General features: G+C 39.0%; 1 protein-coding gene across 7 annotated transcripts in view; it reads left to right on the forward strand.

Moving 5' to 3' along the window:
- Terb1 (telomere repeat binding bouquet formation protein 1) overlaps positions 1-11,468 on the forward strand; it is a 54,375-nt gene extending 42,907 nt beyond the window's left edge. For 5 of the 7 annotated variants that reach the window (XM_008772251.4, XM_063278877.1, XM_008772252.4 and 2 more), the window contains 4 exons: positions 5,603-5,752; positions 6,495-6,560; positions 10,154-10,276; positions 10,865-11,468. In XM_008772251.4, coding sequence (XP_008770473.1) covers positions 5,603-5,752; positions 6,495-6,560; positions 10,154-10,276; positions 10,865-11,067 — 542 coding nt within the window. In that variant the 3' untranslated portion in view covers positions 11,068-11,468. Of the gene's footprint in view, positions 1-5,602; positions 5,753-6,494; positions 6,561-10,153; positions 10,586-10,864 lie in introns of those variants that run through there. The other 2 variants (XM_063278878.1, XM_063278879.1) reach the window with 2 other exon arrangements.
- The last annotated feature ends 2,259 nt before the right edge of the window (positions 11,469-13,727 follow it).

The raw sequence follows: 13,727 nt of genomic DNA on the forward strand, positions 1-13,727 counted from the left end.
ATGTCTATCTTTGTTGCTGAGATATGTGTCTTGTATACAACAGAATGCTGGATTCTGTTTACACATCCATTCTGTTAGCCTGTGTGTTTTTACTGAGGGATTGAGTCCACTGATATTGAGAGATATTAATGACCAGTGATTGTTCTTCCTGTTATTTTGATGTTGGTGGCAGTAGTGTGTCGTACAGACCATACTTCTAACTCAAGGTAGATCACAGTTTCAATACTGGAACATTACATTGTACCACATTCATCATATTAATAACACTTGATAGAATTTTGGTGTTTTTTTGAAAGATGAGGTATTTATTTAACACCTAGGCTGGCCTGAGAATTTATAGGTTTAAGTGATCCATGCATTTAAGCTCTACCTCCCAAAAAGCCAGGACTATTGGTGTATAACATTTTGCCTTGCCTGATAGCATATTCTTTTTTTTTTTTTATTAACTTGAGTATTTCTTATTTACATTTCGAGTGTTATTCCCTTTCCCGGTTTCCGGGCCAACATCCCCCTAATCCCTCCCCTTCCCCTTCTTTATGGGTGTTCCCCTCCCCACCCTCCTCCCATTGCCGCCCTCCCCCCAACAATCACGTTCACTGGGGGTTCAGTCTTAGCAGGACCCAGGGCTTCCCCTTACACTGGTGATCTTACTAGGATATTCATTGCTACCTATGAGGTCAGAGTCCAGGGTCAGTCCATGTATAGTCTTTAGGTAGTGGCTTAGTTCCTGGAAGCTCTGGTCTGATAGCATATTCTTTTATTTTGTTTTGTTTTGTTTTCTTTTCTTTTCTTTTTTTTTTTTTTTTTTTGAGATACTGTTTCTCTGTGTAGCACTGGCTGTCCTGGAACTCTTTCTGTAGACCAGGCTAGCCTTGAACTCAGAGATCTGTTGGCCTCTGCCTCCTGAGTGTTGAGATTAAAACCACCCAGTTCTGATAATATATTCTTTTAAAGCTAGGTTTTAGAAATTTTTTGATTAAAAAGTAAGGACCACATAAAATATCAATGTGGAAAAGGAAATGAGTATAATAGTATCTAGGTTTATATAAAATTAAGAAGTCATGTTGTCTCAGTTGCTGTTCTATTTGCTGTGAAGAAATACCATGACCAAGGTAACTCTTATGAAAGAAATGATTTAATTGAGGACTTGACGGTGATCATCATGGCAGGAAGCATGGTGGCCTGCAAGCATGGTGCTGAAGCAATAGCTGAGAACTTTACATCCTTATCCACAAGAAGCAGGCAGAGAGAAAGAGTCAAACATACAGAGACAGAGAGACAAAGACAAAAGACTGTACCTGGCTTGAGCTTTTGAAACCTCAAATCCCACTGCCAATGACACACCTCCTCCAGCAATGCTACACTTCCTAATCCTTCCCAAGAGCTCCACTAACTGGAGACCAGACATTAAACATATAAACCTGTGGGGGGGGCATTCTCATTTAATGAGTCATCCCTAATAAGTGTACACTATGTCTGACTGGTCTATCTGAATATGAGAAACAGGAATGGAGGGAGGGAGAAGAGATTGAGGACATAGCTACATTGGTAAAGTACTTGCCTAGCAAGCATGCAGAACTGATTTCCATCTCAGCAGCCACATAAAAAACTGACACATACTTGGGGTTTTATTGTTGTTGTTTAATTTAACTTTATTTTTTACTTATCACTTTACATCCTGTTCACTGTTCCTCTCCTGGTCACCCTCTTCCACAATCCTTCTCCCATTTTCCCTCCCCTTCTGTTCTGAGCAGCTGCCCCGACCTATGTATCCCCCCACCCTGGCACTTCAAGGTGCTTCCTTTCCCACTAAGGCAGCCAAGGCAGCTCAGCTAGAAGAACATATCCCACATACAGGCAACAGCTTTTGGGATAGCTCCTGCTCCAGTTGTTTGGCACCCACATGAAGACCAAGCTGCACATCTGTTACTTATGTGTGTGAAGGCCTAGGTCAGACCCATGTATTGTATGCTCTTTGGTTGGTAGTTCAGACTCTGAGAGCCCCAAGGATCCAGGCTAGTTGACTCTGTTGGTCTTCCTGTGGAGTTTCTATCCCCTTAGGGGCTGCACTCCTTCTTCCTATTCTTTCATAAGAGCCCCCAAGCTCCACCCAGTGTTTGGCTATGGATGTCTGCATCTGTCTGAGTCAACTTCTGGGTGGAGCCTCTCAGAGGACAGTCATGCTCAGTTCCTGTCTGCAAGCATAACAGAGTATCATTAATAGTGTCAGGGATTGGTGCCTGCCCATGGCGTGGGTCTTAAGTTGACATATACCTATAATTTTTCCCGGGTCCTAGACTTTTCTTCCAAATAAACAAATGAATGAATGAATGCATGAATGGTGGATGATGGCTCCTGAAGAATACCAAATGAAGTTGACCTCTTGCTTCTGCATACACACATACATGTGCATGTTCACCTACATAAACATGTGTGCATACAAACAGATACTTCCCTGCCCTTTTATATGATACAACGAGAAGCACAAAATACTATGTATGAGGAATTTTAGCAAAACACTTGAACCTAAATTTGATGAATCATTAACAGAGTAAATAAGAACAGTTTTAAAAAATGTCTCGGGGGCTGGAGAGATGGCTCAGCGGTTAAGAGCACCCGACTGCTCTTCCAGAGGTCATGAGTTCAATTCCCAGCAACCACATGGTGGCTCACAACCATCTGTAAAGAGATCTGATGCCCTCTTCTGGTGTATCTGAAGACAGCTACAGTGTACTTATATATAATAAATAAATAAATCTTTAAAAAAAAATAAAAAAAAAATAAAAAATGTCTCGTTAGCTCAGCGGTAGAGCACTTGCCTACCAAGTGCAAGGCCCTGGGTTTGGTCCCCAGCTCCGAAAAAAAGAAAAAAGAAAAAAAATTTGGCCTTCAAATGTTTGCTCACTCTGACAGTCTAGAGACAGTTTCTCACTATATAACCCAAACTGGCCTGGAGCTCATAATCTTCATACCAAAGTCTCCTGAGTGCTGAGCTTATAGGCAAAGATCACCACACCTGGCTCTACACAAACACCTTTAATAGACACAACTAGGATGTAACCAGCAAATCCTTTGAAAAGCCATGGCAGAAATCACTTCTTTTCCAAGGAAATGGCAAGGAGGGCAAGGAGGACAAATAACAGCTTTAAATTAACCCAAACATTGGGAGTATGTCTTAGTGGTAGAATACATACTCAATGTATAAGGCCCTGAGTTTTATCCCAGTAACAAACAAAAATGATATCAACCAAATGTACTGGTGGGTCTTGTTTGGATCATGATTCAAAGAACCAAAATTTTGGAACACAAAAAATGTATAAGATAAGGAGAGCAAGGAAGGAAAGGTAGAAGAGAGAAAATGAGAGGGTTTGTTTTAGTACTAAGCATGATCATGCATGGCTGTAATCTCAGTACTCAAGAGGCTAAGGCATGAGCATTGTTGCAAGTTCAAGGCCAGCCAGGGCTATTAAACAAAATCCTCTCTTTCCAAAGCAAAAGAAACAAACAAAAAATGTGAAGTGATGGGGAACTTTGAGCACTGTGGTGATTTGAATAAGATTAGCCCCCATAAGCTCAAATATTTGTATGCTTAAAGAGTAGCATTAAGAAGTGTGACTTTGTTGGGGTAGATATGATCTTGCTGTAGGACGTATGCCATTGGGGGTGGGCTTTGGGATTTCAAATGCTTAATCTAGGGTGTTTTCCTCCCTCCCTCCTTCCCTTCTTCCCTCTCTCTTCTTGTCTTAGGATTTCTATTGCTGTAAAGAGACACCATGACCACAACTTTTATAAAGAAAAACATTTAATTGGGGCTGGCTTACAGTTTCAGAGGCTTAGTGCATTATTTTCATGATGGGAAACATGAGGGTGGAAAACATGGTGCTGGAGAAGGAGCCGAGAGTCTACATCTTGATCAGCAGTCAGTGGAGTCTACATCTTGATCAGCAGTCAGTGGAGTCTACATCTTGATCAGCAGTCAGTCAGCAGATGAAGATTGTGTGTCACACTTAGTCATAGGAAACCTCAAAGCCCGCCGCCATACTGACACACTTCCTACAACAAGGCTATACCTACTCCAACAAAGCCACACCTCCTAATAATGTCCCTCCCTATGGACCGAGCATTCAAACGCACGAGTCTGGGTACTATTTCTATTCAAACTACCACACTGCTGCCTGCTGCTCCAAATGTAAGAGTCTTGCCTCCTCTTCCAGCACCATATCTGCCTCCATGCTTCCCACCATGATGATAATGGACTAAACTTTTGAACCCATAAACCAGCCCCAATTAAATGTTTCCCTTTACAAGAGTTGCTGTTGTCATGGTGTCCCTTCATAGCAATAGAAACCCTAACCAAGACAGGTACTGTATTTACATTATAGTGTTACTTTCTTAGGTGGTAGTTTTATATATTTAAAAAGCAGAGTCCTTATGGTAGAGATGTATAGTGACATATTTTAATGCAAAATCTGTTGTCCTCATGGGTATATTAGACGTCAATAAAATTTTACTCTCCGTGATTTAATAATTATGAAGCTGGGTAAAGTATACGCATATGTTTGTTGTGCTTTGTCCTTTACTCTTAGGTGTTTAAGATGTCCCACAGTAATGTTTAAAGCAAACAGAAAAATTGATTGAGCATAAAGGCCATGTCTGTATCACTTTTCTGTTGCTGTGATAAAATACCATGACTAAGGCAACTTACAGAAGGAAGGTTCCAAAGCATGAGCTAAGATCTCACATCTTAAACCACAGGAAGGAAGCAGAGAGAATGCATTGGGAATGGCACCAGTCTTTATATCCTCAAAGCCCACTTCAAGTGACACACTTCTGAGCATTCTCAAAAAGCACTACCAGCTAGGGACAAATCTTCAAACCTTTCAGTTACACCACACACCTTTTTTAGGTACCTTCCCTTAATGGCTCAAAACCAAACCAGTGTAGATGCTTCTTGTTTCCTTCTCTTTTCTATTTATTGGAGACAGAGTCTCCTATGGTTCAGACTGGCCTCCAGTTCACTGTGTAAGCATAGATAGGCAAGAACTGATCTTCCTACCTCTACTTCCTAAATGCTGGGATGACAATGTGTGCACAATTTTATGCTGTACTAGGGATTTAATCCAGGTTTTTTAATGCATGTTAGACAAATATTCTACCAACTGAGATAATCCTTATTTTGCTCTTTCCTTTTCTTTTTTCCAGTACTGAGAGTTGAACCCAGGCCTTTGCACATGCTAGATGATCACTGTACCCTGATTGGAGTAGCCCTTTAATTTTTTTAATTTTTGAGATAAGTTTCACAAAATTGCCTAAGCTAGCCTTGAACTTGCAAACCTCCTATCTACCCTGGCCTTCTAAGAACTTAGGGTTGTGTACATGTATCACCACAGTGGATTGCATACTTCTTTTCTGTGTGGCCATAACTGTTCACACCTCTGCCCCATTACTTCTTTGTATTTATTTTCTTTACTCTTTGGGATGGGTTAGGTTTCTTGAAATACCTATCAATTCCTAATTTAGTTTATCATCATAGAAGTTATCTGATTTCACAGTTATATACTTTTATAACATCTGTATATCAACTTAATTTGTTTTCTTTTAGGTTGCATAGTAGTAAGAAAACTCCTCAACAGCCGAAATTTTAGCAAGCTTTTGCACTCTTGTGCATACCAATGTGATCATCATAAAGTCATTATGGAAGCTGAAGACAAATATAAAAATGAACTAAGGAAAGCATTTATCTGTGCAAAAAGTAATTCATTCAGCAACTTGAACTGTAATTATGGCTATACATTTGGAACTGTCATCTAAAATACTAAGTTTGTTAACTAGGGTATAAAGTAATGTTGAAAGGAAAACCCTATCTCTAAATAACCAGTAAAAAAGATGTTCTAAAGTAGATTTAGCTCAGTATACGCCTAAAACTTCTTCCTAAACTTAGCATGGTAGCAGGTACCTATATCCTCAGCCTTCGGGTATGGTGGCACATGTCTTTTATCTCCACACTCGGGAGGCAAAGGCAGGCAAGCCGGCCAACCTGGTCTACATAACTAGCTCTTGGACAGCCAGGGCTCCATTGAGAAGCCCTGTCTTGCAAAACAAAAAACAACAATAAAAAAAAATATCAAAAACCCGAACAAACAAAAAAGAGATGGGGCTAGGGAGATGGCTCAGCAGTTAAACACACACGTTGCTCTTGCAGATGCTCAGGTTCGGTTCTAGCACCTACATGGTGGCTCACAACCATCTCTAATTTCAGTTTCAGGGAAGCCAACTGTTCAAGGAAGCTCTCTCCAGGCTTCTACAGTCACCAGGCACAAATGTGGTATATAAGCAGGCCAAACAGTCGTATACAGTAAGGAATATAATAAAATTATTTATAGTTCACTAAGGATTCCTACTAGAAGACAGCAATAAGTATCAACTAACAGAATTGATATGTAACTACTTAAATTTCTATTTTAAGTATACTAAATGTTTTCTGTATTTTTCAGGAATTTTGCTGACTCCCTGTAGAAGAAGACAACTTAGTAAAGAATCTACTGCCTCTGAAGAAATAAGTAAATATATTTAATTTTTAAATAAGCTCAAATTTTACATATTCCTAAAAAGAAGAGAGCAGCTGAATTAACGACTTAAAATGATCCCTTGGCTTGTATGAGATTATACCTACTGAAAAGAGACACCTTCATCCATCCTTCATAGTGTTTACTTGTTGCCAGTCACCTGAGGAAGGAGCTCTGGGAAACTGATCTTTTCTTTTCTTTTCTTTTCTTTTCTTTTCTTTTCTTTTCTTTTTTTGCTTCTTTCTTTTTCTTTCTTTCTTCCTATATGAGCTACTTGTGCATGCGATGCCTGTGGAGGCCAAAAGAGGACATTAGATCCCCTGGAATTGGAGTTCTGGACAGTTATAAGCTGCCATGTGTGTTCTGGGTTTGAACTCTAATCCTCTGATGCTTTTAACAGCTGAGCTATCTTTCCAGCCCTGACATTTATTAAATATCTGCTGTATGTAAGTTGTTTTATAGCTGTTATTTCTCTTAATTATGTTAATCAACTGGTAAATCACAGAACTTTGATTCAAATGTAAGACATATAGAAATGCTATATCCTGTGGTTCAAGTTTCAAGCAAGTTATTCTACGTACAAGTACTTCAGAGAGACTTTACAGAAGGCTTCTTTCTATTGATATAACTATAGTATTTTAAATGATAAAAATTAAAGAGTCAAATGGAATAAATCTTAATTTCCTGTTTAAAAGTAAAATCTTAAGTTAGTTTTAGAAATGTTTGTTTTGTTTTTATTGTTTGAGACAGGGTTTCTCTCTGTGTAGCCTTAGCTATTCTGGAATTAACTCTGTAGACCAGGCTGGCCTCAAACTCATAGAGAGCTGCCTGCCTCTGCCTCCTGAATGCCATCACAACCTGGTAGCTTATAGAATTTTAAGGAGTGGGAATGAGTCAGCTGATGACAAGCTGTGCATGCATGAGCACCTGATTTTGGAACTCCAGCACCCACATGAACTGGACATGCCGGCATCTGTAATCCCAGTGCTAGGAGGGCAGAGACGGGCACATCTCCAAATCTGGTAGGCCATGCAGCAAGAGAACCATTTTGAAAAAATCAAGGTGACAAGCGACAATAGGAAGAAACCCAACATTGACCTCTGGTTTCCATGCATACTGATTGATTGATTGATTGTTATATAATCTTAATTTAACCATAAGGTTAACTGTCTGGCTTTTTACCATTCCTATTTATCAAAGAGGTTTCAAGAGCATTGTTATGTTCTTCTTGTCTAGTCAGCTACTACCTTTAGATTAAGAATATGGCAATGGGATCTATTACTTGTTATTGTCACCTGGAGATTAGTAATATTAAGGGAAGTATTCTGTTGTTTAATACAGACTTTTAGACTTGGTATATCTAGCAAGCATTTTTATCTTACTTAACATTTATTTGGTTATTTTCACTTCCAAACTTGAAAACTACCTAAAATTTACTTTATACATCTTGAGTTGTCTTCTACATGAAAAGCTCTTCATGGAGTTGGAGAAGTAGCTCAGCAGATGAGAATGCTTACTGCTCCTGAACAGGATGTAGGTTTCCCAGCACACATGTGAGCTAGCTCATGACTGGGGCATTTGATGTCCTCAGCCTCCGAAGGCACCTGCACTCATGTGATACAGACGCTTATGTAGGCTCACACATGCACATGCACAAATAAATATACAATAAGTCTTTTTAAGACAGTCTTCATGTAGAACCAGGTGTGGTGGTGTGTTCCCATTATCCCAGCCCCCAAGGAGGCAAAGGCATGATGATTGCTGAAGTTCAGGACCAGCATGGTCTACAGAGCAAGTTCCAGGCTAGCCAGGGTCCATAGCAAGATCCCGTCTCCCAAAGAAACATAAAATGAACAAAAAATTAGGTAAATTAAAATTAAGTACAATGCCACTCTTTTAAATATTGCATACCTCACTCTCCCAAGTTCTGGGAAAACAGGTATGGAGCACTATTGATGGCATTTATGTTTTAACACATGTTTTTCCAAGTAACATTTCCAAGTATTTCTGTAGTATCTATTACACAATGGAAATATTGTCCCATACAGATGTGTTGCACTTAGAAATTTTGTTCTTAGCTAGGCATGGTGGTGCATGCCTTATACCTCAGCACTCGGGAGGCAGAGGCAGGCAGATCTCTGTGAGTTCAAGGCCAGCCTGGCCAATAAAGTGAGTTTCAGGACAGCCAGGGCTATTGCACAGAGAAACTTAGTATTGAAAAACCAAAAGAGAAAGAAAATTGTTCTTGTCAAGGGCCTGACATCAGAATAATAGTTTTTTCCAGTAACATGTCTTCAAAGCAAATATATAAATAACAACTAAAAATTAGTCTATAATTAATTTATGTTGAAAATAATCAGTGAGCCTCATGAAAAATGGGCATAATTATGGTTATGCACTAATTATATAGAATGATCCTAAATACTATTAAATGGCATTCAGCTTAAATACCAAATACTAATTTTTATAGGTTAGACTTAGTTAACTAAAAATAAGCAGTTGATAATTTGGTCTGCTTTTTAGAATTTTTTAAGAGTGTTGTGAAGAAATATGAATTTAAGTCTTAATATCTTTTAGATCAAGCCTTGTTGCTCATTTTCTTCTGCAACACATAGACTAAGAATAGCACTAAGGCTGGGTGGCATGACTCATGCCTCTAATCCCAGCACTAGGAAAGCTAAGGTAGAAGATTCACAAGCTTGAGGCAAGTATGAGTTATACAGTGTAAGACTTTCTAAAAGTATAATGATAATAAAATAATAATAATAATAATAATAATAATAATAATATGTTTTAAAACCACACTCAAAAAGCCATGGAGTGAGTGAAGTCTTGAAGTGCAGTCTTTTTCAAAGCTACCCAGTCCTCTATTGTAGAATTTGTAAGTCAGGGAGATGGTAGCCTTAGTGAAAATGGGGGCCTTATAACACGTTAAGGCCTCAGTATTCTAAAAGCTATAACGTACCCAGTTCTGATTACAAAACGATCAAGTCCTTTATCAGGTGAAGCTTCAAAGAAACTTGGGTTGCCACAGTTTTCCAGCATTCCCCAAAATAAGGAGTAATTTCATACACAAGTTTTGAGACAGTTTTATCAACAATAACCTCCCTTAATAAATATTGGTGATTGCCTACTATCTTTGGATACTATTCTGAGCCTGGGGAATGCAGTGGTAACTCAGCTACTCAGAAGCCTCTCCCTTTGTGGAGTTTGCATTTTAAATAGGAACTACTAAATAATAACACTGACTTCTCAGCTTCTACTGGGAAGGCATTCTCTTGTGTTTTAAACATTCCCACTTACCTTATTGGAATGGACAGCCAGCCAGCAGTGTTGTCTTAAAATGGTGAAATTTATACAACACTTCCTTCTACATCCATCCATCCTTCCTGTGTTTGATCCTCAGAACCCATGTCAAACTGAAGAAAACACTGACTCTACAAAGTTGTTTCAATCTCAACATGCATGCCTAAGGCACGAGTGTGTCCATATATATTACATGTAGACAGTAATAATAAAACTGTTTCCTACTCATCAGAAGATAATTGAAATAACTGCTTACCAATTGTGTATTCTTTCTATTATAGAAATTGTTCATCAAAAACAAAATAGTAAAAAACTTCCAGGTTTGGAAGCACAGGCCTTCAATACCAGCATTCCAGAGGCTAAGGAAAGAAGATCCCCAGTTCCAGGCCAGCATGGACTACATAGTGAGTTTGAGGCCACCCCAAGCTACATAGGAAAAGCCCGTCTCAAAAAAAGAAAAAGAGAGAAAAAAGAAAACCTACAAATTTCTTTTACCATCATGTGACCTGTTTTGTTTTTACACGTTGATAAGCTGCACCTTACAGGTAGTAAGTGTGAGTTTTTCTTAAGTGAACATCAAAATTCTCTTATTCTTAAAAACAATGAAAACTGGTATTCAAAACAACAAATGTTGGTATTCTTTGTGAAGTTATGGAGCCTTTGAGAAGACTGTATCTGTAAGATCAATAAACCATTTACTAACCATCCTCACAGCAATGCTGCATTAATATCTAGTGTTTATAAACTTACTTTTCTGTTGATATGTGTGGATATTATTTCAGTGGACTGAGTTATAATACTAAAGCAGTCACAGTAGTAGCACCTAACTTAATAGTCTTTTAAACTGAAGTAAATTTCTATTTGATAAAATGTCCCTGGCATCAAACTGTCTCATTCTGTAGTTTATATCCCAAGCATAAGTTATACATTTATTTGAGTCTTAAGATTTCTTATTTCAAGTATTAATATATTCTATACTTCATTCATTACAGAAAAAAGAAGAATTCGTAAAAACTTTACCAAGGAAGAAGTAAATTATCTTTTCCATGGAGTTAAAAAAATGGGAAATCATTGGAATTTGATTTTGTGGTCTTTCCCGTTTCAGAAAGGAAGAAGGGCTATAGACCTTGCTCACAAATACCACAAGCTGATCAAAGGTCCCAGCTGTGGAGGGATTCAGTCCTTGGACTCTTAAAATAGAGTTCCATAGAAGATACAATATGTTAAAAATTCTCCTTAACTCTGTGGGATAGGAAATGATGAAACAGAAATAGTTTAAGTTAAATGGTTGTTTGTGATATAAACTCTTTAAAATGGTACGATAATTTATAAAGGAAGTGCATTTTCAGTGTGAAAATTAGAACTCCTCCGCAAAGCCAAATGTAATGTGCCTTTACTTTTCCTTATGGTCAAAGAACATCGATCAGAAGAAAAAAAGACCAGCCTTTAAAACATCCCTTACCATGATATTGCCACAAATACTGTATTTTTGTCCAGTGCCAACGTCCAACTTAGAACTGAAACAAGTTTCTCAAGCTGTTCAGTTAAGGCTTTCACCCAACAAATAAATGTTTGACGTTTTGTTAATTGAAATGATTCCTCCTCTTTTTCTTTTTCTCTAGACAGGGTTTCTCTGTGTAGCTTTGACTATTCTGGAACTTGCTCAATAGACCAGGGTGGTCATGAACTCACAAAGATTGGTCCACCTCTACATCCCTAGTGTTGGTATTAAAGGCACGAGTCACCACTGCCTTGCCAGGATTCTCTTCTAAAGGTTAATTATGAAGTTGTATTAGCACTTTCATATTCTGTAATCTGACTTTTCTCTTTCTACTATGTTTACAGCTTTACTTATTTACTCATTACACTGTATTGATTTGTTATGTATATAGGCATAAGTCAGAGAAAAATTGCAGAAGTTACTTTTTCCCTTCTACTATGAGGGTCCCTAGAACTTGAACTCAATTTGTCAAGATAGGCTATAAGTGCATTTACTCACCATGCCATCTTACCAGCCCTTTGTTTTAGCTGTTTTGCAGTGTCTCTCATTTCTCCCTCCTATCCTTCCACATTTCCCCCCTCATGTTAATGAGCCTCAGTTACTTCACGATTTAGCAAAACAGGGTCAAATCCTCTGATGAGCGTAGTCACTTCTCGACCTATTATTGTCTATTCGTAATGTATGGCCTAAGAAGGGACTCAAGTTCTCTGCTAGATGCAATTTTATGAACCTAATTTTCATGTTTTTTTGAGATTCTATGGGGCCAACTTTCCAATCATAATTAGTATAGTTAAACCTTTTTACATTAAAATTGAGGTAATTTTGAAATATGTCCTATATTGTTGGGTTTGTTTGTGATACCAGCCTGTAGCCCAGGCTGACCTTGTGCTCAGTTTTGTTTATTGATTTATTATGTATATGACATACATATACAGATCTGGGGCTTGACCCTAAACACTGCGTTTGCTAGTCACCACCGAGTTACAACACCACCAGCTTTTTTGAGACAGTTTCTCACTATGTAACCCAGGCTGGTTTTGAATTCATTATTCTCCTGCCTTAGCTTCACAGGTGTTGGGATTCCAGGTTTCTGCCACCATACCCAGTTTATGAGATGCTAGACACACAACTGTGCACCGTACTCTGTGAGTGATAGCTCTAGCCCGTGGTATGACCTTGTTGTTATACCCCACTATAGGACTTTAAGAACTCCTGTTACATTTCCGATTTTGTTAGATTTAGTCTGAGCTGTTCGTCATCCAGTATTTTTGGAAACACTTCTGTCTCTGTGCTGCTGCGCTTTCCTCCGAGTCACAGATGGCAACCGAATCGGCTGTGGCAGGCTCCTGCATCTCTGTAGCCCCTTCTCTCCACCTCAGGCCAGCCTTCTCTGTTTTTCAGACATGGTCTCATGTAGACCTGACAGGCCTTGAGTTCAAGCTCTTCCTCTCTTGGCCTCCCCAGTGCTGGGCTATAGACATGGCCACCACACTGGGCTGTTGGTCTTTAATAAGCTTCAGTGTTATCATCCAGCCTTTGTTTTCACCTTCTTTTGCTATGAATTGTCAAATTCTCTGTTGAGATTTGCATTCCCCATGTCTGTACCATCCTCCCCCTGATATCCCTGCAAGAAAAGAAAGCTACCATATGCGTTTGTATCTGGTGCCATTTTCTCCTTTTTGCAACAGATCACATTAGAGAATTTGTGTTAACTAGACAGAGAGGAAGGGGTCTCTTGAGGGAAATACCTGCATGAGATCCATGGACAAAATGCTAAGGCATTTTCTCAATTAGTGGTCAATGGGGAAGGGCCCAGCCCATTGTGTGTGGTGCCATCCCTAGCTGGTGGTCCTGGTGGGGATTTAGTTCACTGGCCTAGAGTTTTCAACTTTAGTGTCCTGTAAAGACTCATCTTCTGCTTATCCTTTGATGATGTCCAACAGTGCCTGCTCCTCCCTCCCGTTTTCTAATTTACATTCAAGTTGGTGAACTACATGCCCATTGTTGGATCCAGTAATTTATGCTGTTAAGTTTTGGCTGAGCCAGAATCACTATCTTTTTAACTGAGACCTCCTTAGGTGATTGCTTTCCGTGCCCTGCCCCATTTCCTTTGATATTTATCAATGCCTTGTATAGTTGCCCTGATCCTTAGAGAACAGCATGAGGAGTTCTCAGGCAGAGACCATACCTAAAGTTACCCCTGATAAACATAAGCCTATCTTCCTTTTCTCCATTTCTTCTCCCCCTTTACATCTAGTCTCCCCCCACTACCTTCTTCACTAAAGAAAAGCAGTCACAGCTTCTTGTTCTGCTGTGAAATAACGACTCTCTGAAAAATACCATTAAAAAAAACA

Source organism: Rattus norvegicus, chromosome 19, assembly GCF_036323735.1.
Source record: "Rattus norvegicus strain BN/NHsdMcwi chromosome 19, GRCr8, whole genome shotgun sequence".
NCBI classification, from domain to species: domain Eukaryota; kingdom Metazoa; phylum Chordata; class Mammalia; order Rodentia; family Muridae; genus Rattus; species Rattus norvegicus.